This window comes from Falco naumanni, chromosome 12 (genome assembly GCF_017639655.2).
Source record: "Falco naumanni isolate bFalNau1 chromosome 12, bFalNau1.pat, whole genome shotgun sequence".
NCBI lineage: Eukaryota > Metazoa > Chordata > Aves > Falconiformes > Falconidae > Falco > Falco naumanni.
Genome location: NC_054065.1, coordinates 7,479,479 through 7,505,708, shown reverse-complemented (window position 1 = coordinate 7,505,708; position 26,230 = coordinate 7,479,479). Strand labels below are relative to the sequence as shown.

Here is a 26,230-nt window from a genome sequence, read left to right as displayed (position 1 = left end):
CTGTAGGTTTCAGAAATTGCAATATAAACCATGACAGATACTATCCAATACCAACCAAGGCACTTACATCAGACAGTACATGGGAGATAAAAAAATCCTGCATAGTAAACTCTTCTCCCAATGGCTTTACATCTGTACATTGCAAGTAATAGCAAGAAACTGCTCTGCTTGCCATTACCCCCTGAAATTCAAAACAGACTCAACTCCATATAACTAGGGATGCACGAGGGCAAAGATGGAGTTTAGTAATTTCAGATTACTAGAGACAAAACAGTGAAGTTCACTACTCGGAGAGATACTTACGAACAGCAGAAGGTATTTCCTAACTTTACAGCAATCATGGAGTAGAAAGCCAGGCATGTTGAATCAGACAAAAGAACTGGATGAAACACCTAGGTTACAGCAATCCTGACATAGTTCGGGGCGTCAAGTTGCAACAAGTGTTCGCTATTATTGCCAAAGCTTATAGTAAGCTACAAGATTTGCACTGCCTGGCCACATCAGAATATCTCCTGATCACTCAAATCCCATAGCTTTGGCTTTAAGAATAAACAAACAAACTAACAAGACGATAATTAAGTGGTATCACTTCAAAGGCTGTTGGTTTCTGCACATCACTGGCGATGATCTGCTAATACAGGAAATTTCTCCCAGAAATGATATAGCATTTAGAAATTAATTCTGTGCACCTCATATACCTTTTTGATAAGAAACTTATATTTGTTGGGATCAAGACTAGCTGAATGGAAGGATACTTGAGATGATCCAACCAGAGTGTTAATGATTCTGCCCAGTGTGGATTCTGAACTAAAATCTCCTTGAAACAATCCACCAACTCATTTGCCCCTCTAGTGACTTTGCAAAGAACACCAGAAAACGTTTTAGCTAGCATCACATTGCCCTCCCAGCAAAATTATTTTGTGAAGAAAACGCTGTAGGTGAACAGACAGATCTTATGCATGAACTTGCATAACTGAATCATCATTGGATCCCAGAGCTTTTCCCATTATATAGTACAACAGCTTCAAACAGGGCCAGGCATTTGCATGGGTGACAAATGGAAACAGTTTAATAATGAGACACACATCCCTGATCAGAATGGATGTGTCTCTGGACTTTCCTGGTTCACACCAAATACAAGCTTCAGTCTTAATTGTTTTAAAACTTCAGAAACAGATGACAGCACCAACTTTGATGAGGATTTCTGGAAGGTATAAATACATCAGGTCCTTTGTTAAAGGACCACAAATGTAATTTACAGCATTCACACTTCCTACCTGAAAGTTGCACCTCATTAGAATAATTTGCACATTATTCTAATTATTCTGAGATTTATGCAGAGGTTAAGTTGAAACACAGCACATTCCTGTTATCGCAAGGAGTAACATATCCTATTTCAGAACTGTGACAACAGAGAAAATCATTGCCTATTTTGTTAATGCAATCAGTGTCTTAGCTGGATTTATGCTATATCTTCCAAGGTAATTAACTCATTTTAAATGCTATTTAAAAGCAGATCTCTTGGGATACCATGGATGGAGAGAATGCGAAATACTGTAATCAAAAAATTACCGATTTAATGATGGGGAAAGCAGAATTCCTCAAGAACAGTTGAGAAAGAGGCAATCAGGATTTGCATTGCTAGTTTTACAGGTAGGGGAATTAAAATCTCAGTAGGAAGACCACCACCAGGGTAGACAAGGTCCTTTTCTGAGCCCTAGTGAAAAAAAAGCATTCAGAATAAACCCACTTATTGTATAGCACATGAGTTTTTAGGACAGAAGTATTCAAGGAAGATGAAGGAGAAAGCCATCTTATAAATGTGCCAGCAGTCTCACAGCACATCACAGTGGGAATAAAGTTGAGAAAACGGATAGCTTGACAACTTCAAACACAGGAGAAGCTGTCTTAAGCAAGAAGACAGGAATCCATTTAAGCAATAGTTAGGCAACTTGGCAGCAGTGACCATGGCATAATTAACGTCAAACAGACTATACCAAAGCCAGCATCAGAACTAGGATACGTGATCAAATCAGTGCACAATTTAGTTTCACAACATGGCAAGAACTGCAACCGACCTATTGTAAAATTATCTTAGAAGAACCCCAGAAAGTTTACAGAGTAACCTGGATCCACCAACTTCTGCCTTAATGCAGAAAAGCTATATATTTTAACAGATGACAACCAATTACTTTATATTTTTGCTTTTCCACCTGAAACTCTACAAAAACAGTAATATCTCTCTCTAGCTATTTTTTGTTTGGAAAATATAAGGAAAGGGTACTTTCGATCTGCTATGATTAAGTCATGCCCACCTCTACACCTATGAGGATCTCACAGGTGGGCTCTTCCAGGATCCCAGAGGTGGTACAACAGTTTTGCAAGAGGCTATGTCTTCCCATGGATCTCAATTTCTGCCTTGTACAATTGGAAAAGATGATCTGGGCCTTGATGACTTCTTAATGTCTATTTAATTGTAATGATATTCATTGATCATTATTAAAGCGGCTAATTCAATCTCAGAGCTCAAAACAAAATAACTATATGCTACCTCAATTATTTAAAGATTAACAAATAAGAATCTAGAAATAAATTGTTACATGATTTTTTCTGTTAGTACATCATACATTACAATAGTCTTTACAAGCTGTTCCAGTAATTATGTAAGTCACAACACTGAAGATGAGAATGGCTGGCTGGCTTTCATCTGAACCTTCTGTAACTATCAGGTTTGCAGAAATCACCCTTAAGTAAATGCTTTCCTCAGGTTTTATATCAGTCTAGATATAGACAAAAAGGAAAGTCCTCACCCACCATGTACTAACTTTCATCAGTAAATCCACATGTACCTAGAGGCAAACACCTAGAGGCTGTGGTTCTTGGCTGAAAAGACAAGGATTAGGGAAAAAAAACCCCACACCAGAAATTCAATAGACAGAAAGCAGGTTCAAGAATTCTGAGGGAAAAGGGCAACTGAAGCATGTTTTGTTGGTTCAGCAAAGGAAGACAACTTTCAAATACATAGTAAGAAGCAAAATGTTAGTTGAATTAGCCTTTGGATTTGAAAAATTGTAACCTGTATTTTAAGCAAGCAATGGCTTATGTCTTTATGTATACTCCTCAGTCTGCAAGTACCCCTCTAGTAGATTTTGAGGTCATAGATCAATTTCAGTCAAATCTGATGGAAGTCTTCAGGATATGAACTTTCCTGAAAGCTTCAGGAAAATCTGAACCTGATAGTGCAAAGAGATCCAAATCCATGTGCTGAAGGAGAGACAGCAATAACTTGGCTCTTTAGCCATTCTTGGAGCAAATTACAGAAGCCCAAGTGTAATGATCCACGAGCCAGCACCTACGTATCTCTAAACAAGGTTCAGCACACTCTATCTCTTGTGCATCTGGAAAGAGAGGACATGGTAGGTAAGCTGGGATGTTCTGGGGTGGTAGAAGATGCTGGACAAAACCCAAGATGCAATCAAGCTTCATTAGAAAAAAAATGAAAAAAACCCAGTTGTGGACATTTCACAAGCCTTTGTCTTACCTCCAATATTATTTCTTCCCATACTGATGTAGGGCAAATTAAAAAACAATGCTCAAAACATTACTGCACCTTGGAATTAGTTTAAGCAGACATTAGGGTATCTTAACTCAAAGTTTTCATTTATACTGATCGTAAAAAGGTAGAAATCAAGGGACTTAGGAAAAGCAGGAAATGGAACAGCAGAATAACAGATTTCTACTCAGAAATAGCAGGCAACTCTACAGGAAGCAATATTAAAGGTAAAAGGAGTTAGGAAAAAAAAAACCACAACAGCCGTCTTTTAAGAAAATAAAGTTTAGGGCAAAAGGACAAACCACTCTAGTGCTACTAAGCAGTAAGCAGGTCTCAGGTGAAGTACTCCATCCAGCTTTGGGCAATGGTTTTTGAGAAACAAGAAGTGAACCAAATGGAGAAAGCTAGGAAGAGAAGCATAAAGCCTGGTCAAGTAATTTGTGAGGAAAGAATGAAAGAATTTGAATTGTCTGTCTAAAAAGAAGAGAAAACACTAATGGCTGGCATGCCAGGAGTCCTAATATGTAAAAGGTAACTGCAAGAGGAAGAGAATAATCTATGCATCGACATTCGTAATTCACAGCCAAGGTGATTTAAATCAGACATTAGAAATAACTTTCTACTGATAAAAGCAGTTAAACATGAAGTTATAGCAATGGAGGTGTTTAAGACTGGTACAAACAAACCTCTGTCAGAGGTTAATTAAAATTGAAGTTTGGACCAGATGATCTTTCAAGATCTTTCCAGGTCTCCCAACCTGGGCTGTTCTATGGTCCTATGTTTTTATGAAAATAAAGTAAAAAAAAAGAAAATTATTCTTTTAAATGATACTGGTCAGGAAAAAAAAAGGGGAGGAGGGAAGATCAAACTACTTACTGTGTTCTTGTGCTTATTATGTAAAGTCAAAGCTAATATTGTCTAGCAAAAGATATTAGAAAGCCATGCTGTTAGTCTCTTAACAATCCCAGAACAGAATGGCACAGATTATAGGCTAAGAGGCTCCAGAACAGCCTTAAAGATATTCTAGCATGCAACTAGCCCTGGATAAAACTGAATCTGTCTGGTATAAAAATGGTCTACATGATACCTCAAAATACTTTTAAGCCCTATTACCTGTTTTCCCCCACTTACCTTATGTTCAGAAACCTCACCATGACGCGGAATGTGGAACAGGAAAGACCAACACTCTGAAAACAGCTGATATATGTTTTGCACAAAGTGAAATGCAAGCAGATAGAGAGAACCTCTAAACCATGGCTGCTGGAAGAAAGAAGTAGTTTGTTTAGAATTAAAATAAGCTTACCTTGACTCTGGCTTTTGTCTGGATTTGGAGAACTTAAATCTGTTCAGCACACTACAACTCAGTGAAAAATGTTCTGACTAACAAAGACTGTATAGACTTGTTTTTTTTTTCTTTTGTGGCCATACAAAAACCTCTGTTATCTCTACCTCATTAACATCTTTGTGTAGCACCATCATAGTATACCAGTCCTCTGAAAGATATGATGTTTCTCTGACTTTTCCATTAAAATAACTTCTCTTCACACATCTGTGCCTGTTTTCTTAAATTTGAGAAGTACCAAGATAGACCAACAGTAGTCAGCAAAGCAAAGACAGGACCATCTAGAAGGGATGTGCTGAAGTTCTGAGCAACCACTCTCCTGAGCCACTCAACACATTTCAAGAGTGACAGAAGATGGCCATACACAAATCTTATTTCTAAAATATGACCATCATCAACTAAACCCAAAAGGAAGGTGCGTGCTCTCTCAGAAAGGAACGTAGTTTTAAACCCTATTAAAATGCAAAGGTTTTAAAGTACTAGTAAAAGAAACAGTCTCATATTTCTGAAAAAAAACCCACAGATATTGCTTGAAGTTATACATGATAAGCAAGTCACAGTAAAACTTCACATAGAAGATAAATAAACCTTTTTCAGAAGACCTCATGTTTCACCTCTACACTTCCACAAAAATAAATAAATGAATAAATAAATGAATGAATGAATGAATAAATAAATAAATACATACATACAAACATAAGATTAATGTTGTGCCCTTCCAATGCTACAAATACATTTGTGCAGCGGGGCAAATAATAAGCAATGACAAAAGGTGCAGGTGCCTCTCTCAACTGCAGCAGAGAGGTGTTAAATTTGACAACTTTAAATTTGTGATAACTTTAGTTCATCTAGTAACTACTCTGAGAGGATGAACTACATACCTACATCCTACCATCTAGCAGAGACAAATATCATTTACTTTTGAGGAGTGCCGATGTGTGCAAAGTAATATGATCTCACTAGCACATCCCACAGTACAAATCGGTTGATGAAGAATTAATGAAGTTTAGTTACAGTGGGGGAAAAAAAAATGAACTACCTGAGGTCTCATAAACATCATCAGGCACATAAACACCTCACAAAATCTGTCTAAGGAGACACTCCTTTAGGTAAGATGTTTCAGACATAATGCTTCACAGGGAATGCTGAAACAATACTAGTATACTTTGGCAACTCCTTATTTTACATTCTTTCCCATTCCACAGGGAAGGAAACTGTGCACTCCATTCATTCTCATATAGGAAATTAATCATCCTAAACTGAATTAAGAAATTTTATGTGTCCATTCTGACAGCTCCCTTAAAGACTAATGGAATAACTTAAGCCTGTGTAAAAAATCAGTTGATACAAAACCAAGAGTGACAAGAGGGACATGCAGAATAACTACCATAATTCAAGAATATCCCCTTTTGGGGACAAATTAATACCAGAAAATATGGTTGTCTCTTCCCCTACTTTTTTTCTTCATTTTCATGGATGAAATTAATCTCTTAGAGCATAGCAGTGCTGGATGATAAAAGGGTTTCTGCATGTTAGTATTTTTTCTGCATTCTGCTTATGAGGAGGAAAGTGGAACTCCTAGAATAAAACTCAGGTAGAGCTGCCCAACAGCAGGGACTCATAAGGCAGAATCCAGGGTGTCAGTGTGGGAATATGGTTAAGGCACTGTGAGCTCCAAAGAAAGCACAACTCGGGAAACACAGCTATGAGTGCTAGCACAAGGCCCTAGAGAAACTTCTAAAAAAGATAAATCTTGTTCATCAGAAATGTAACTGTCAGCTGCAAAGGCTAAACTATGTAATTAGCTTGCGTTACCTGTTTAAATAATTGCTTGAACTATGGGAGGAGCTGATGTTTCCAAAGATGTCTCTTCCTCTTCTCTTTAACCAGTGGTGCTTCCACACCAGGCTGGCAGATCACACAGCATGTCCTTTGCTGCCAAGCTACACTCCTTATTTTGCAGTAAGTCAGTCCATGTGGCAGGTGGTTTCTGCAATGCCTGAAGGCATGGTCTTGCCTTGGTGACATGCAGGGGCTCCTGGCTCACAGCTTGTACAGGAGCTGGCAGGCTTGCCAACTGCTTTCTGAAGCTGAGTTTTACAAAAGCAAGATACCTTGGCAGTACCTTCCCTCTGCAAAAGGTAGTGGCTCTGGAATTGGACTCAGCTCAGAGCAGTGGTCTGGTTTGAGTCTTGCCTACATCCACACAGAAAGAGACGGCAGTTCACATCCCTATCCAGTTCTAGAGGCTAATCCCAGAAGTGTACTATGTGCTCTAGCTTTAAGTCAAATTAAAATAGAAATAAATGAGAGGTTTCTCCTTTTGGATGAAAGGAGGGTTAAGGCAGTTCAGACTAAGCTAAGTGCTCAGTATTGCCATACCCTTTGGAGCTGTTGTGTGGAAATGATCTAGAAACGCACAGTGAACGACATTGGCTTCCCTGAGGTACCAACCAAAAGTTATGACCATTTCAGAAGACCTGGAGAAAAGCATGTAGAGAGATGATATCACTTCATGTCAAATACTCCAAAACATAAAAATCTATGTTCACATAGTTTATTTACAGGTTTGCTTTACCAAATGCATTGCTGCTTCATTTCACAGAATTCACTGTAAGCCAAGGCATAGGGGTAAATATCTTCTGGTATTTGTTAAAGAAAAAAAACAGAATAGAAGTTCTTCTGGAAAGAAAAAAACCTTGAACAATGGAAAAATGTCCAAACTGGGATTCTACTATAGACACATTACCCCAAAAGGTAGGCTTGGCCAGATCTATCCACTATATGCCAAAAATGCTTGAGGACTGCCAAACAGCAAGATTGGGTCCTACACCATGCCTAGAAAACTGAAAATGCAACTGTCAGAGAGTGTAGTGGTAAGTGAAGATATACAGGAAGGTTTAGAAACAAAAAATGTAATTATGCTTAAGGTTCAGGTTATTGCTTATGTTTTTGACTGGAATAAAATGTCACATCTTTAAAGTACACTCATTCAAGTGTGTCACACCATGTAGATTATTTGCATTAAAACGGAACCCTATCTCTGGGGGAGTAAATTCATGTCAAGAATGGAAAATATTTAACAATGGCATTCCTGTGCTACCAGGAGAAAGGATCACAGACCACAGAATTTTGAAAGATTTTTATTTTCTGTGGGAGCTCTTCCAAAAATCTGACCACTTAGTCTGCAAAGCTGAGCTGAATTATTTTGAAATTCCATGTATGTCCATGTCTTTAGTGAACAAGAGCTAAGTGTTACCAACTTTTTCCTGTGTTACAATTCTCAATAGAATAATGTGGAAGGCTTGCATTCCTACACAGTAAACTGCGTTTCTATCCTTGTTTCCTAAGATCCATCTCAGCCCTACACAACCCTCAGATCTGCTTCTGGTATCTTAAGAGATATACTGCAGAGGAAACCACATTTCCCCAGAAATACTACAGCCCAATTTTGGATTTAGAAATAAAATTGTAAAATTTAAGTATATTCTTGAAGAATGTAGGACAAAAGAGATTAAAGCATGCTTACTAGCCCAGATGAACAGAACACGGGTGTCGTAAACAATTATAAAAAATATTATGCTAGAATTCTCCTAATAGGACTATGGTAAAAAGCTGGCAGTAACAGCCATGGCCAGCACTGCTGCTTTTGTTTTAACAAAACGTTCAGTCAACACCAAAGTATTTAATTTCAGAGTGCTATGTGTTAGTCAATACACTGTGAAATAATTCATGTTTCTGTGGCTACCCACCTGCCAGTCCTACTTCTTTGCTATTTCCAAAAAATAGGAAGGAAAAAACCACACCCCAGCAACTCCCTTTCAGCTTGCAGCTGCTTACAGATCTGCATCTTCCTCTCCTTGTGCCATTCCTTCCCCTCAGTTCCTTGCCTTCACCCTGGCTGAGATCACCTGCCACAGACTCAACCCATCCACCTTTCACCTCCTCTTGGCTTTCCCTCTCTAGCCTCTGGCTACGCTGGCAGCCCCAGCGAGCTGGGCACTCCCCTGACCTAGTTCTCACAGTGCATTTTGCTCCCTCGGGCAGCTCCACCTCGCTCCACCCGAGCACTACCACACTGCTGAACACAGCTTGCTCCTTGGGACAACCAAGCAAGCCAGACTCTCCAGTTCAACCACTGCTTTATCTCACTCCCACATTTCCACCCTGCCTGGCCAATTGTCACTTGTGAGAGAGGTCTGTGTCCCTTCCATTGACTAATACGGATTTTACTGACCTTGACTTGAAAGTGAGAAGTTACCAAGTTCAACAGTGATTTCTTGTCCCTGGTATTGCCACTTGAATAATTAGAAGTTGTTCCAGGTAGTTATGTCTTTTTTCTCCTTACAGATGTGAAAGTGGGGCCTAAATGAAACTATTTATAATTGTAACCTGCTTGGCTTATAACATACATGGCTTTGTATCTACCTAATGAGTAATCTGAATATGAGAAACTAACCAATATTAGATAAATTAGATATTATGCATCTCAAGAATTAATTTTCCTATTCCAAAAGTGATCAGTATCCATACATAAGGACCTATTTCTGACAGCTTTAGGGATATCCTTCTCTTCCAATGTCTCACATGTGTGTGCAGATTTGATTGTGGGGTTTTTTTTTCCAATACAATTCTCTTTTCTAATTACAGAATGTCTCAAAGTCCTGGCAATGTCCCTACCTACTCAACTGTTAAAACAGTGTTATTTATGAGCTCTGCTAAATCTTACATGGTAAAAATATGGGTTGAAAGAAACCCCCAAAATCACACACTCCTGTTTAGTTTTTCAGTCATCTGTCAGAACATGTGACTAGATAAAACGCAGGTGTGTCTGCTTGTTTTAACCAGGGCTAAAGGAGGCTAATTAAGAAACAAGACTCTAGCAATTGTTTCAAGTTAAGAAAAAAGTTCTTTGTCCAATAGCATAGAAAATAATATTGGTTCGTTTGCCTCTACCATGAGTTTCAAGAAATTGTGCCAGAAGATTTCTCATCAGACTTGGTAACTCTGTCTGTTGTCATGATCTCATAGTAAAGCTGTTTCTTATTCCAAGAAGGTATAGTTGGCAAATCTGATTGCCAACATGTTTGATTACAAACATGATTGATGCCCATCTTTCCTGAAATACTATGTTTCAAACCCTGCATGAGTCCTGTGGAAAATGGCTGTTTTTTAGGGCCACACACCAAGTGAGCATGTAGCACAGCCACTAATGGAACACACTGTGCAACAGTGGCTAAATGCACCTTGAAATGTTAGCCATAAGCCAGGAACATGCCAGGGGTTGGAAGAAAAGAAGATAAGAATAAGCAGCAAACAGTGAAATCTGTAAACAAATTCTTGTCTGTGAAGCACAGTGCTTACTTACTAAGAAGCGTAAGGGTGTGGAGATATTTTGATTAGCTTTCCCAGCAAAACATTACTCAAAATAAGAAGAAAAATAACCCCCCCTCAAATCGTCCTCTGCCAGTATTTTAGACTACATGTTTAAAGCAGAAGCTTCCCTTGGATATGTGGTTATAAGCTCTTTAACAGGCTTTCCACACTATTCAAGTTATTCTATGGGTATAGCCCTGAAAAACAAAATATTCTAATTGTGATCACCTAAATCTCAAGGAAGAAGTAGTGAAAGCTCTCTAAAATGCCTACCCACTAATGTTCAGCCCAAGCTTACAGAAACTACCTGTCATTGAGAGGTTTGCATCCGTTCCATTTCTGTCTTTATGCTGGTGCTCCAAAATACAGCTCCCACTGGAATACCATTGCTGAGTAGGTGAGATACTTGATCAAAAGTAGGTGAACTGAAATCATGCAGCCTTTGTGGAACAGGTAAACACCAGCCAGATGACAACAATGAGTTTGAATCTGCTCACCTTTGAACCAGTGTCGTCTAAAGATGAAGAACTGATGCATGACTGAATTAGAATTGAATTACTGCAAACCCACAAGTATAACAATTAACTTGAATTCAGGCTTAATCTGTAGATAGACTGGTAGAAATGTCCCATGAGAAATGAGACCAAGATACACTTTTCTATCTTGACTTACTATCTGCAACTAGAGCAAGAGACAGGTCAACTGCTTTACACAATACTGATAAAAAAAATCACTGATATTTGACAAAGTGGGAAGACATTGATGAAAAACCCTGTGAATAAAGGTACACTTAATAGATAGATACCTCTCCTACGTGTACCAAGTATTTTACAAGAGGAGGACAGAAAATAAAATCTTTATCTCAGGAAGTTTACAGACTAAATAAATTCCAGAGAAATGCAATTGCAGGATATGCACCGTGCAGAAATGAGTTAGAGCAGAAGTAAACAGAGTACTGTGAACTCTGGGAATAATAAATTATGGGCTTCTACATGTGTTTCATGTTGACTGCCTTTGGTGTCAAATAAAGCAACACACTGACAAAAACTTCCTTCTTATTTGGAATGCAGATCAAACCTTTCTACTGCAGATTCTCCAGCGTACTGGAGGAATGGGTTCCTGCACACTGCAGGAACACACACTGCAGCTTCTCTTTCAACAGTGAATGTGCAGGACCTGTTTCCTGTTCCCAGCTGCTTACTTTAAGGAAAGAGTGGATGATATGCCTTTGTCAAGTCTGACTGAAAATGGCTCACTAGCTCACAAGCTGTTAAGGATCTGACAGAAAGTATCACTAAATAAGTCTTGTTGTTATAGGAAATGAGGCCAAAACCAACCAAGATTGCAGAATGCTACTATGCTGAAAGAACAAACTATGTAAGTGGTTTTTGTTTTCCCCTCATACAACACTCCCCGAACTACACACATTTTTGACACCTGTAAAATTTTCAGCAGGGAATAAAAATAAGCATGCCTACCTGATGTTTTAGGAATCTGCATAACTTGTCATTGAATTAATTTTTATTTCCTGTAAATGTTAACATCTTTATAACAAAATCACAGGATTACAATGCTTTGTTTCTCATCAAGTACATACTTAAACAGTCAAAAAAGCCTAAGTCTCTGATAATAATACTGACAAAATTGAATAAAGATATGCTTCGCTTCACTTATATGAACCCATGTAATTCTCAGCCCACATATGAGACAAGTTTTCTAAAGTTCTCCAGATTCCTCCACTGAATCACAGGTATAAAAAACTACTAATAGTACCTGATCTCTGCTAGTTTTAAAATATTTTCCATCTATTGATGGAAAAATCTGATTCTTATCTTCTGATTTGCTTGATTTTATTATGCCATGCTGAAAGCATAAAGAAGTTCATATTAACATTTTCAAAAGCATCAATTAATTGATACTTTGGGTTAGGGGTAAGATGGAAGCAGACAGAGCTCCATTTCTGATCTGTTATGCTTGGTAATGCTGTCTTGTTCATTATTAGCAGAGAGTCTGTTGACTTTCACTCTTGCATAACCTCCAGAGGTGGATCTCTAACGCAAAAGCCACAGTGATTTCTTTACCAAATCAAAGAGGTGATGACAGGACTTCCTTTATGTAGTAAGACAATAAGGGCAAGAGATTTCTCATTACAACAGAAACTGAGGAAAAACCAAGACATTAATGAATTGCAGAGAAAAGCTTGTTGGAAATGGACAGGTGAACCTGTGTACTTGGGAAGACATTGTACATGGAGGAAGATGGAAGGCTCTTGTAGACATCACATTAGGCTGAGAACTGCTGCTGTAACAAGTCCTCTGCTAGGCTTCTATACTGAGCACCAGTGCCCAAGGGCCAGGATTTTGGGGCCAGCTTGCTCAGCTATCCATCCTTACAACAGACATACAAAAAAAGCAGTTTCCTTGCAGCCCTTCTTGATCCTATATATCTCTGGTTAACAAGTCACCTTTTTGATTTCTTTACCTTTCACTGATGAGCAAGAGGTGCGAAGGGGCCAATTAATTCCTTTTCAGGGATGCAATAAATTAAACCTTTCCTGTGACAAAAGGTTTAAGCAAAGATGAAACTGGATTTTATTAAAGCTATTCTACAGTTCCCCAAGTACATCTGTCTCAGGACACAAAATTACTCAATTTTTTTGCAAGCACATAGCATATCCAACATTTCACACAACTGCATGTCAATATACCAATTCTAATAATATACATCTGAAAATAAAGATGGAATACAAAATTAACAAGCTTTCTATCCCTTGAAAATGTGTAGGTTTTATGAACAAGCAATTAGCATATTCAACAGCATACTTGTCACAGAATGAGAACCAAAAATACTACCGTTTTTCTTTAAAAGGTGTAGATTTTGGCAAACACTCATTTTTGTCTTGGAATCTATATTTGTTGCTGCTTAGTTATGGGTAAGAATTAGATTTTGGAAACAAAGGTTCTGAGTTCAACTTGAACACACACTGTTAAGAAATGTATTGAAAGCCAAAAATTCCATAGACAAGTTCAACCCACTTGGGTTTCTTCCTAGATTATTCGATAAAGCACTTTTGTATTTCTCAACCTGGGATGAAACTAGAATACACACACACAGCAGAATCTACTTTGTAACACCCCTTATATATTCACCCATGGATACACCAATCCTATACTTAAAGGCTTATAAAAATCTCACTATTGGTTCTCTTATAACCTAAAGCAAGTGAAAAGAAACAGAAGATGATGGCCTATGGGTAAAGAACGATTGTGATTAGAAGAAAAGGGGTGGAGAGTGCATCAAAACAGTTTGAACAGGGTTTGTTTCCTTTGTGATCAAAACAAAACCACAAAAAATGAAGAAGATTTCTGCCTTCAGGATTAACACACCCTGGTACCTGCTAGAACCTCCCAAACAATCTTACCGCCCACATATGCAAACAAAAAAGCTGTTTATGTAACAATGATGCAAGGAAAAAATTGTACAGGAAAGCAATGCCTTACATAAAGAAAACAGGACTGCAAGAGACATGCAGACACACATTTTTGTGCCCAAGACAAAGCAAAATGTTGCCTTTGAGCATGCCTGATATCAAGATTTGCTGGAAGTTCAAAAGCTCAAACTCATGAACTTACATGACTATGATCTCAAAAAGATGGGAAAATATATTGATTTTTCAAATGCTTTCTTAGACCATGAATTACCTTCAACAAAGGTCGATTTGCTTTGAATTGTTTCATTGTTTGGTGTTGGTATCTGTGTAATACCTGAAACTTTGAGGCTGATCAGCAGATGACCTGAATAGGAGATATATTTGATCAGATCACAGGGCTGGGATTCTTTCAGCTGACAATGAGGTATGATGTGACAAGCACAGGTGATTTTAAATTGATTTCTCAAGTTATATTCCCTGGCCTCCAAGCTTCCCATATAAATCACTACAGTCACTGACCCACGGCTGCTAGGACTGGGTGGAAACATCCGTAACCTGCCCTCTTCAGGCAGTGGCTTGAGTGATATTTACAGATGTCCTCTACAACAGTGTGCACAAATGCCTGATAGCAGCTACCTTTACCTTCAAGAAGTGCAACCTGGGGGGCACAGTGGAAGAAATGGTCCTTTCAGAATACGAACACAAAGTTTTGTGGAGACACAAGGAATGGACAGGAACCTGAAGTACAAGGACAGGCTGAGGCACTCTCCTGAAGAACAGCCTCAAGAAGCTCAAGAAGATTAGCCAAGCTGAAGTCTCAGATAGCTGCAAGTGAGTCACAGAGAGGGATGTATGGCAGCCCTTCAGACCATATGAATCATCAACAGCATCAGGGAAGAAGAAACTCAAATGGAAGTTCATGGAGGAAGCAGAGTGCAGCATGATGTCAGCTGAAATGGTTACGAGTCTCAGCTCCTTGACACAAATATGACACTCCATATTCCTGTCGCTAAGTGAATAAATCCTCACTTCTTGGTAGGTTGAGTAGGAAAACCACATTTTTCGGAAGAGAGGGAAATGACAGAGCACAGGAAAGGATACAGCTGAATAATTTCCAAAAAGACTGAGATGATCAGAAGAACAGACAAGGCTTTGCTGTGTTACACCTACACTGGAGGTTCTCAGAGAAATTCAGAATACTCCAGGATGGAGAAAGTCACTTGGCCACAACAGGATAAATGTTACTTTGTGCTGAAGACATGGGTGTGCATAGATGGTATCTGCCCTGGAAATTCAGGTCTTCACCTCACAGTTTTATACCAAAGGTATCTCATCGAAGGCTCTAGCTATCTGACTGAATCAATACACCCTAAACCATGAAATGCTCCAGATCCTCCTCAGTTTGGCTCACAATACTGCTGGTTCCTGCTGCCTGCTCTTCTTCTAAATGGCACTTTTCTTCCCAATTCAGCATCCATCCCATAATGACAACTCTCTCAGACCATAGTCTCACAAAACCTCTGGCTTGGTTGCTTTCTGAAAGTGTTTTCTGTGGAAAAATTAGCTGCCAGGAAGGGCAGAAGTTCTCTGGCTGAGCCACTGGTTGTTGTAGGGAAATTTAATTTCCTGTTTTCCTGGTTAATCCCACAGTCCTAGCCGTAACAAGAGTTAATGTTCTTTAAAAAGAAATTAAAAATAATAATCCATGAGAGAGTTCATACATCTGTTGGCAGCAGAAACAGACCTGCATATTGTGATAAATTAAGGGATCTTTATGGTTGTCTAGTAGCCTGTAAAACAGTATTTGAATTGCCACTGCACATTTGCAAACAGCAGACTGTGAGAGGCAGCATGATGTTAACCATTATTCTGGCAAAAAGTCACGTTTTACGGAGACTGTGGGAAAATAACGGACGTTTGGTAAAGAGAATTATAAACATCCTCAAGTGACCTGCAGCTGAGGTGTAGAAAAACACCTATATCTTACTAATTGTTGTTTAGCTTTGTGTATTGGACAAGTAGAACATCTGTGCTTCAATAACACAGGCCTGTGATAGACTTAGAGGCATCCTATCAAACATGCTTGAGATTCCTGCCCTGCTGTGGGAAAGATCAAAGCACAGTGGCAAACTACGCCTGCACGAATCCCTGAAATACCAGTGAAAACAGCAGGTCTGGTGATCATCTAACATGGACCAAGCCCCATGGTGCCTGTGTCCCCACTTGTGTGCGCCTTTGCCCGGATGCCCCAGTGAGGTAATGAAAATAAAATTACTCTCTGCCTCTCATCCATGGTTTTTTGGTTGTTCTTGTATCAGCTCACATGTCTGGCAGGATCCAGGAACAGCCATGACATAGCTGGCAAAAAAGCTGGGGACTGGGGAGGCCACAACAGTGACCCCCTGTATTCCGAGATGGCCCAGTACTGAGCGCTGGACCCCTGTGGCTCCTTCTCTAGCTACATGGGTTCTTCTGGAAGCATGGCCTGAAATAGATAACAGGGCAGTGATCACCTCCCAGACAACTGAAATGGCCAAAGTTAGCACCTACGCAAAAATGCCAGCTGACCCTGGCCCCACTGCCAACTCTGCACCCACCGTCCACCCCCACCTACCTGGGGTGTAGGCTAGACAAGGTACTACCTGGCAAATACCAAAACAGCAGAAATGAAGGTTTGGCAGGTCCCCCAAAATTGCTACCACTGTAGCCTCTTACTGTGAGGGGGATCTACGTCCCTGTGTTCCTTTAACTCTAAAGTAGTGGTCTGGGGGGATTTAATATGTTTTACCTCTGGTGGGTACTGAAGCTGAGGTTACTGTATTGCACAGTAATATTAAGAATCCACATTACAGATCTGTGGATTGGGGGAAAATCTGACATCTGCCCTCTGAACACTAAGGTTATCTTAACAATAGGAAATGCCACTCCATTTACTGTGACAGTGTTAATTGTCCCAATTAAAGAATATATCTTGGGTATTTATATGTTGGCAGGAGAAGCAGTAGAAACTTTAAATGGTTGCTTCTGCTTCAGACTTCACAAGTGGGATTTGCTATTCCATCTATAACCATTTTGTGTGGATTCCCAAAGTGGGATCCTGTTGTGCTGCCTCTGCCTGCCAAGGTGATAACTGTAAAACAATACCGTAGTCCAGGAGGTGAGGGGGAAGGAAATTACTCAAACCATTCAGGCACTTCAGCAAATGGGAATCATTAAGGAAACCATGACTGCTTTTAATAATCCTATTTGGCCTGTTCAAAGACCAGATGGCACATGGAGAACAACTATAGATTATATGTTGAATAAAGTTACTCCCCCACTTGCAGTTATGGTTCCAGACATAGTTACTCCCCCACTTGCAGTTATGGTTCCAGACATAGTTACTCTTATAGAAAAAAAAAAAAAAATCAGCAAAAAATTACAGCCCTGGAAGGTGGTGATAGATCTTGCTAATGTTTTCTTTTTGATAGTCATTATATATTTACAAAGCATGTGCACCTAATTGTATTATTTGTACACAGCTTTATTTAAGGGCATTGCATAGGCCATGGGAAAAGATAAAACAGTGTCAGTGGGCCTTGAATACCTGGCATGTTGATTACATCGTCCCCGGGCCCCTGTTGAGGGGGTGGCAATATATATTCACTGCTTTGAATATACTGTCAGGACTGTTTATTGCTAACATCACAAAATATGCTAATTAACATAACACTATTGAAGCATTAGAACAACTCATTCATCAGTACAGACCTCCTCACCAAGTACAGTGACCAAGGAACACATTTTATTGGACATAATGTTGAAGATTGCGCTCACGGGCTAGTAATAGGTTAGATATTCCACACTGACTGCCATATCCAACCTAATGGCTTGATTAAAAGCATGAATGGGATGTTGAAGGAACAATTTAAAAAGTTAACCAGTACTAAAACTTTATAACACGAGTTCATGTCTTACTGAAACAGGTTTTTTGTTAAATAGCTGGAATAATCAAACACCCTATGATCATATTACAACACTTCCCTTACAAAACATGGTGAGGGCTGAAATTCTTCCAGATGGTCTCTCTCCCAAAATATTAACTAAAGGGGAAATGGAATTATTTACACCAACAGATTACATGGTGGGACCATGACCTATTAGTCTAGATGTGAAGATTCATATAATAAGCCCTGAGAATGCTGTATGTTCTGTACCCCAGTTTCTTTTATTTTACATCCTCTATCAATATCAGATGCTCGGGAGGGATTTCACGTATCTTCAATGCATACCTATGCCTATATATCTAGAGGGGATAGCACTGGAACGGTGTTACTGGTGTCACAAACCCTACATCAAATTGAAGTTTAATCTAAAAAAGTGCAAGCCATAGCTCTTCAATATGTGTGGGCAATTACCCCACATCAGGTTATCAAATCCAGAGTGATATTAGCTGAAGGAGTATTACTGAGCTGAAATACGTATTATTGGAAGAAGATGACATTCCTGTTTTCCTCCCTTATCACAGATTGGCTCATCATGCTTTGTAGTCTTACACTACAGGCACATGCTCTGGAAGCATTTCTGTGAGATCAACATGTAAATGGTTGTGGTTGGCCTCTACTGTAACTAAGTCATCCACCTTTAGTATTGAGAGGATTTACAGCTGCAGATCTTTTGACAATGTGTTTCATTGGCATGCCAATCCCAGCAGCTGTATTACAGAATTATGCTATGCTAAGTGCTTTTCATATTGATGTTCCTTGTTGTTATTTTTTCTGAGTAGGTAATGGCTGTACACCAAGAAACATTACAAAATTGGTTGGTGGTGAACTATCTCCTTCTTTGACATCACTGCCCCAATTTTAAAGGCACATGTTGTTTCAACACAACTGATGAATCAGTCAGTGTAGAGGATGACATTCAACATCTCCAGGACTTAATGCATCAAATGAAACAATCTACTGGTGGTGCCTGGCTGGCTGGGTGGGTTAATTCCCTGACAGGACAAGTGGAACACCTGATTCAAAGCATTATTGTACAGATATGTTCCTTCCTTTTTCTACATGTATTTATTACTTGCCTCTAAATTACTCTGCCTTGTACCCCAGAGGAACAAACGAACACCTCCAACTTTGCCAGCATCAGCAGAAGTGGTCCGTTGAGTGACGGGGTGGAATGTGGGAAAGTAACAGAAGTTTGATAAGGAGGATTATAAACATCCTCAAGTGACCTGCAGCTGAGGTGTAGAAAAACACCTATATCTTACTAATTGTTGTTTAGCTTTGTGTGTTGGACAAGTAGAACATCTGTGCTTCAATAACACAGGCCTGCGATAGACTTAGAGGCATCCTATCAAACATGCTTGAGATTCCTGCCCTGCTGTGGGAAAGATCAAAGCACAGTGGCAAACTACGCCTGCACGAATCCCTGAAATACCAGTGAAAACAGCAGGTCTGGTGACCATCTAACATGGACCAAGCCCCATGGTGCCTGTGTCCCCACTTGTGTGCGCCTTTGCCCGGGTGCTGCTTTGGGGATGCCCCAGTGAGGTAATGAAAATAAAATTACTCTCTGCCCCTCATCCATGGTTTTGTGGTTGTAACTGCATTCTGCCTGCACTAGCTCACACGGAGACCCAGACAGTCCCTAAACAGCCATTATCTTACCATTCTGCCCATTATATTAATGAACTTGCTTCTGCAATGGAACACAGCCAGCTATGTCCTTCGCTGACAGAGCAGGCAGAAAATACATATTACCTTATTTGTTTCTGAAAGCTAGACTTCCACTTACATCTTACAAAGGTAGTTAATCCTCGTGCTGTAGGGACATAAGTAGACAGACAATGGAACTAGTCACTTCATTGGCTTTCTTTTACTGGTTACTTCTGTTGAGCAAGAATAAGCTGCTTGCCAGGTACTTGCCCACAGAAGCCCTTCTGCAGTTCTGCATCAATTCTGTCCATTTTTAGATCACTGCAGCGGACTCTTGCCAGAGAAATGCTGCCTCCTTACACTAAAGGGTCACAGACTCACTTCAATGTCTGAGTTTACACAATGACCGGATGGACCCTCAGCTGGCCTCTAGTTCATCCTCACATTCAAAGGCAAGTCAACACCAAATTCCCAGCAGGGTGCTTGGGGTTTTGTCCTGAAAGCCTGCATGATGGAGACTCCAGAGCAACATGTCCCAGTGCTGTTATCTGCATCTTCCTTTTCTGCTCCCCCCATGCATGAAACCTCTCCAGCCTCCAGGAAAAGTATGAACCATTAACCACTACCTTTTGAGCCCAATGATCTAGCCAGTTATTAGCCCATATAGTAGTCTACCCATTGAGAGAGACCGTAATGTCCCAAGTAGCATATGAGGATAGTATGGCTAAAGCTGAGGTAGATGACATCGATCACTCTCCTCTCCTTCACAAATCTAGCCACTTCATCATAGAAGACAATCAGTCAGTCAAACATCGTTTATCTTTGGTACATCCCTGTTTGCTATTCCAAATCACTTTCCTCTCTGTGCCCCTAGAAACAACCTTTGCTAGAAATGATCTGTCTTTTAAAAACAGGCGGAACGTTTGCCTATCTTAAGTTATCAGGGATCTTCTTTGAATATCCATGACCTTTCAAAGATGATAGTGTGTGATGTCACTGTGACATCAGCCAGCACACTTGGGTGCCTCCCTTGTCGTCCCATGCATTTGTATGGGCTGAGATTTCTCAAGAGCTCCACGACTCAGTCCTCTTCCCCTACTGGCAGCCTGATGACACAGAGGCTTGAAAGATACTGTTGGTGAAAACGGAGGCAAAGAAAGTATGGAATACTCAGCTTTACCCATGTCTGCAGTCACTAAGTCACCTATTCCCTTCAGCAATGGGCCGCATTTTCCATGTTTATTAGTTTACTGCTAATGCAGCAGTAAAAGCTCTTTTTGCTTCTCTTGATGTCCCTTTCAAATGTCTATTGCAAATGAGCTTTGGCTTTCCTAATACCATCCATACATGCCCCTGCAATGTTTCAAAACTCCTCTTTCTTAGCCCATTCCTGCTTCTACCTCTGTATACTGCTTTTTTTGCACTAGAGTTCAATCGTGGGTTATCTGGTTAGCTAAGCCAGTCTCCTGATACATCTACTTGTTTTCACATGTACAGGAAGGAGCTGTTCTTGTCCTAAGAGGACCTGACATGCTAGGTTTTTCAAACCAAACCAAATTAATACATGCCATTTTTGTCAGGGCTTAAACTCCCAAAATTTAATTATATGAATTCAAGGATTTCCAGGTGTTAACAGGGTAGTGACTCCAGCCTTGCTGGAAACTTTTTGTGCTATGTGAAAAATCTCTAACCTTGCATGTAAAGTCTCGTGCAACACACTTAAAGAATTGCTAGAGAGTCATTGTCTGTTAACATGTGCCTACACACTGGTCACATCTCTGTTTGCAGAAAGAAGTCTTCAACATTTCCTGCTTCCAATGCATTGAGCTCATCACATAGCAGGGTAGATGACAGAAACAAGGGTGTGGATCTAAGACCTGTGATTATTAGCTGAGACTGCTGGTGCAAAGCAACGAATTTCTGGGGCTCGAAACCAAGGAGAAGAGAAGGCAGGAACCGAGGATGAGGAGGTCATGTTTGTGGTACAACTGAAACAACAGGTGCAGTAATTGGTAAAGAACTCTGACTGGAAACCAATTCTCAGTATCTTCCTTTTGTCACTACAGCTATGAAACCCAGAGGGCTTAGGGGGATTGCACCTTCCACTAGTATGTGCACAATAGAACAGGTCCAAAAGGCTTAGTGCTGCAGGTGAAAAAGGCTGGGCCAACAAAACCTCCTTTCAGTTTGTTTTTACCCAAAGCAACATCAAAAAAGGAAGATAATTCAGAAAAAAAGACCCTATTACGTTGATAAATCATTATGGTTGCACAGCTGAGGCTGCAAGCATTTGGAAAGGTAGTAGTCTGATCAGCGTTAACAGTCACTCCTTGCTCTTCTCTTATCAATAAACCTTATCACACAACTCTAATTGTAGGAATTAGCTTACTATATTTCCCCACAGGACTCATTAACATTTATATTGAGTTAGTATAAATAGGACATTTTGGATGCAAACTACTGTAAAAGCACATGAAGAAGTGCTATGTGTATATATATATGTATGTGAGAGGACAGAGCACAAAGAAATTCCAGGGGGCGTTTACAACACAGAAGATTCCTACAAGAACAGTTGCATGGCAAACTCCTTTCATGACTCTTTTTAAACAGTCAATGTTTTCGTTAAGATCTTCACTGAGGAGTAAGTGACATTGTAGTGCAGAACGGAGAGGAAGAAAAGCAGGGGAGCCAAAAGCATGGAAGGGACTGAAACTGACTGCTGGAGTATTGAATAAATAGTGCAGTAGAACAGTTAGGATAAGGTTCAGATGTCCCAGGACAAAGGGTAAATATAATCAGCTTCTGAATGTAGAGACCCCAAATGCTGGAGGCTATCATATTTTTGGGCTGTCAAATAAGAGGGGCAGGTGTTACTGGGTTTGATCTCATTCTGGGCTCTTTTTTGCTTTCTGAAAGGAGCTTGAAAGCCCTGGAAAAGGCTGAAGTCTTGTTCACTGCAAGTTTCTTCCAAGCTACTGCCATTCTTAGTGCAGGATAGAAAAAAAAAAAAAAAAAAAAAGAAAGAAAGAAATTGCAGGTAGCTTTATACTGCCTTGCAGGCTCACTAACGCACTCAAAGAAATGATCTAAGAAATAAAACTGTTACATGTGTACTGTAGGAAAAACATATTTCCGCTGGAGAGACATATTTATTGTTTTAAAACTTAAACGTACCCTACAATTAACACACAATCAACAGCAGTATAACAGCAAAAGTAACCATCACTAGGAAAAAAAACTTCTCCTGGCTACTATTGTCACATAAATAAATAGGTTAGCTCATGAATTGTGCTTTGGATAAAGGCAAGTCCAGACTACAGGTTCAGGAGGAACACCCAGCATGTGCCTGTGTTATAAGCACTAACGAAGTGGAAGACATGGCCCACAACACACCTTCCAAAGCTTAGGTCTTACTTTGGCCCAACTTCCAATGAATGCAAGGATGCAGCATGGTTGTAGAGACATGGTTAGGCCTGGTGTTCATTATTACATGGGAGTCTGTGCTATCAGCTAGAGTTAAGTCAGACTTAAAATAATCACAGAAGCTATTCAAACATGTAGTCCCACTCAAAAGTAATATAACTTTTTCCCCAAAGCAACAGCTTCTTTTCTGGTAGGATGCTTCACTGCTTCTTTATCACTTAACTATCCCTTTTCCTGTCCTTGGTATACCACAGATTGCTAGAAGTAAAGAAGACCTCACTACTCCCCCACATTTGATCATCCAACCCATTAAAGAAAATCCTTTCTTCAGAAACCTGGATTTTTTGCTATATCAGAATCACTTCTCTATTTCTGCCATGCACATACAGACACACAAAATGTTCTTACATCATTAAAATGCAAAACACATTATTCCTGAGCCCGTGTTTTCAAAAGCACTGTTTCCAAAGCCAGCATTTCCTGAAGCTAGTGCTTCCTGTGGGCTCTCAAGAAAAAAGTTTATAAAGCAGATTTCTGCAAAGCCTGATGTTCCAGTCAGTTGTGTGCAACTATTGCTACATATTCCTGGCTTAGAAGCCTTCACTGTGCCATGCCCTCCCTGTAACCTCTGCACCACCAGTTGCCTTTCTCAAATCAGAACACATCTCCCTCCTTGCAAAGTAACACAGTTGTAACTAACCCCAAGAGTTTCAGAACTGCCACAAGTCTCAGGTGCTAGAACCAGCCTCATCAGGCACATCCCCTGAATATTCAAGCACTATATTTCCCCTCCTACTTAAGGTCTTTAATGGCGAATTACTAAATAGGCAGTGAAATACATGCATGTGTGTCCATGTCCCAGTGTCCTTGTGTGTGTGTCAGAGTGTTAGGGGAAACCAGGGCAACATGGAGAATGTGCAGAAGAGGAGGAAGGGAGGAAGATTACTAGAATCGTGACAAACATGGGTATCGTTTCTGCACAAGCTTCCTTGAGCACCCAGCTGCCATATTCCCTGCTCCTCACATCCCTGCTATAAAGTGAGAAGCACACATCAGTGAGGTGTTGCAAATATAAACACACTGGAAGACTGTGGGAGTTTGCACACCTACAAGCAGTAAGCCGTGTAAACAGAGCAGGTAGGAAGGAACAGTATCTGTTCGTGTAAAATAGGATAAAGCGTAAGTACTGAACAGGGTGAGGCAGCTGAGGCGGGGAAACAGACCAGACAGGATTGGGAAGATTCCTACCAGGGATGAGATTCCTGGTTCATACAGGACTCTAGTCTGTTATTGTTCCCTTCTTTTCCAATCTGTGTTTGAAACAGGAAGCCAGGGGAACTGGTATGTAATTCGGAACACAGTACTAGACCCAGATTTACCAAATCTGCCTTTGATAAGCTTCATGAACTTTCTAAGGCTTTACTTCCTCAGCCATGGATGATATTTACCAGTGGTTCAGTGCCTCTTTCACACATCACATGGCAGGGTAAAACTCCCTCTCCAGCCATACAGTGCTTGTAAGACTTTACTAATCTAGCAGGTATATCTACTAACATTTCCTTCATTTCTTTCTCACCCTTTTCAGGTTAATATTTATTTCCTCTTTGCTCACCCCTCAGCAGTATTCTACTTTATGTTTCTAGCCATGTCTTTCCTATTAAGGAAGAAAACCTAATTAATCCCCTCCTGGGAGTCTACTGCTTTCAAAACTGCTCATTTGCAGCAGCTTAACAATAACTGAATGGCAAGGTTTAGCCCTTGAAATTTGCCACTCAAGCTGAAAGCAAAGATTTCAGACATCATTGTGGCAAATAGCTAATATATAAAATGGTGAGAAGACATATGTGATACGTAAAAGGATGCTAGATTAGGTTCCTGGAAGCAAATACCAGGAAAGGCCTTTTCAATCATTGCACAAGCTTTTTTGCTTTCCTCATCCTACACAAGCCAATGATTGGGAAACACCATACCAAGGGAGACACCTAAAGCCAGACAATCATCAAGCATGACACTGGGCGTGCCTTCATTAGAGTGTTAGGTGTGTAAGAGCTCCATTTAGAGAAAGATATAAGATAGCAGTTTATTTGTAAAACAGTGGAGCTCTCTCCATCTAAAGCTTTTAACAAGGATGGTCAGGTGAGTGCTCAGGCTCCAAAAGCAACTTTCTCCACCCCCCTCTCACCATCACACTGTGCTGTAAAGCCAGCCTTTTTCTAGTCACTACAAGATTGTTACTAGTGATCACATCAACATCTAGAATTAGGACACTTCAAGACAGATAGTGTGTTCCCAGTCAGGACAGGTATCGCAGACAGACCACGTTTAAGATTTGGGCTTTTTTTGGCAAAAGCGTACCTTCGGTTTTGTGGTTCATTCTTTAGGATGCTACTTGCCAACTGTTCCACAAAACATTCACATAAATGAGAAGTGCTGGTTTCAAAGAGAACAGCTTGAGAAAATAGTAAGTAAACTGACTTGTATTTTCAGAATTACAAGGCTGGAGAGTAGACATCAGTAAAGTGCAGGCATCAGTTAAACCAACCTTGCAGTAATGTAAACGTCAAGAAAAGACAGCTTCCCTGCCTAAATGTTTTTTGGGCTATACTTGTACAGCAATAAATCACACTTTAAAAACCACTCCACACATGCTTTAAGTTGATAAAACAGCTTTCCACTAGTGATTAATACATCACAAAGTTGACTTCACCATCAGTTAATCTTTAGAAGGAAACAATTACATTTCAGTGTGCATGTGTTTGTTGTGTTTGATATGAACTAGAAGCCAGTTAGTCCACAGGACCGACATTCACAACTCTCACAACAGTTCAGGATGATAGAGAAAAAGCAGCGACAGGTCCTAAGACCACAAAATCTGACACACAAGCCTAATCCATACAACCTATTCAATGGAGACTAAGACCGCCATAAAACTAGCTTAATAAGTAATGTTGCAACTACCTATTTGTTTCCAATATTGAGGCAATTAGGGTAAACTATTACACCTTACCTTCATTCCTTTTGTAATTCCATTTTTCTTATAGATTCCACTTTTTAAGAGGTTATTCTGTTTCTGATGATGATGTAGATGTCCATTGCAGACTGCACTGGGATTAGCCATCTGTTTAAATTAGTCAGATTCTCAGTTCTTAAGGGCGTCTTGGGTCTTTCAACTGTAAAAAAGACAGTGGGACGAGCAGATAAAGTTCTTGGTTAAGGCCTGAAAGGTATCCAACTGGTCTGTCAGGATTTTCCAGGATGAGAGGAGGAACTATCTTTTGCAATATCTTAGAAACTTAAAACTTTTTCTTTCATACACCTTCAGCCCCAGCAAGCTAGAACGTGAAATACATAGCAGGAGGTGTGCTATTAAGATCTCTGAAAAATACTGCTCGTTGCCGGCTATTGTATGAAAGCAGCTTCTATGAGTCAACAAGGCTGCTGCAGCTATCAAGAAGTGGGTGGATTCAGAG

The 26,230-nt window shown here is 40.0% G+C and overlaps 1 protein-coding gene across 1 annotated transcript in view; it reads right to left on the bottom strand.

Annotated features, from left to right (window-relative positions):
- The window catches only part of SPTLC3 (serine palmitoyltransferase long chain base subunit 3), a 59,807-nt gene extending 33,890 nt beyond the window's left edge, over positions 1-25,917 (bottom strand). The window contains exon 1 of the mRNA XM_040612226.1: positions 25,768-25,917. Coding sequence (XP_040468160.1) covers positions 25,768-25,878 — 111 coding nt within the window. The 5' untranslated portion in view covers positions 25,879-25,917. The remainder of the gene's footprint in view (positions 1-25,767) is intronic.
- Between the last annotated feature and the right edge of the window lie 313 nt (positions 25,918-26,230).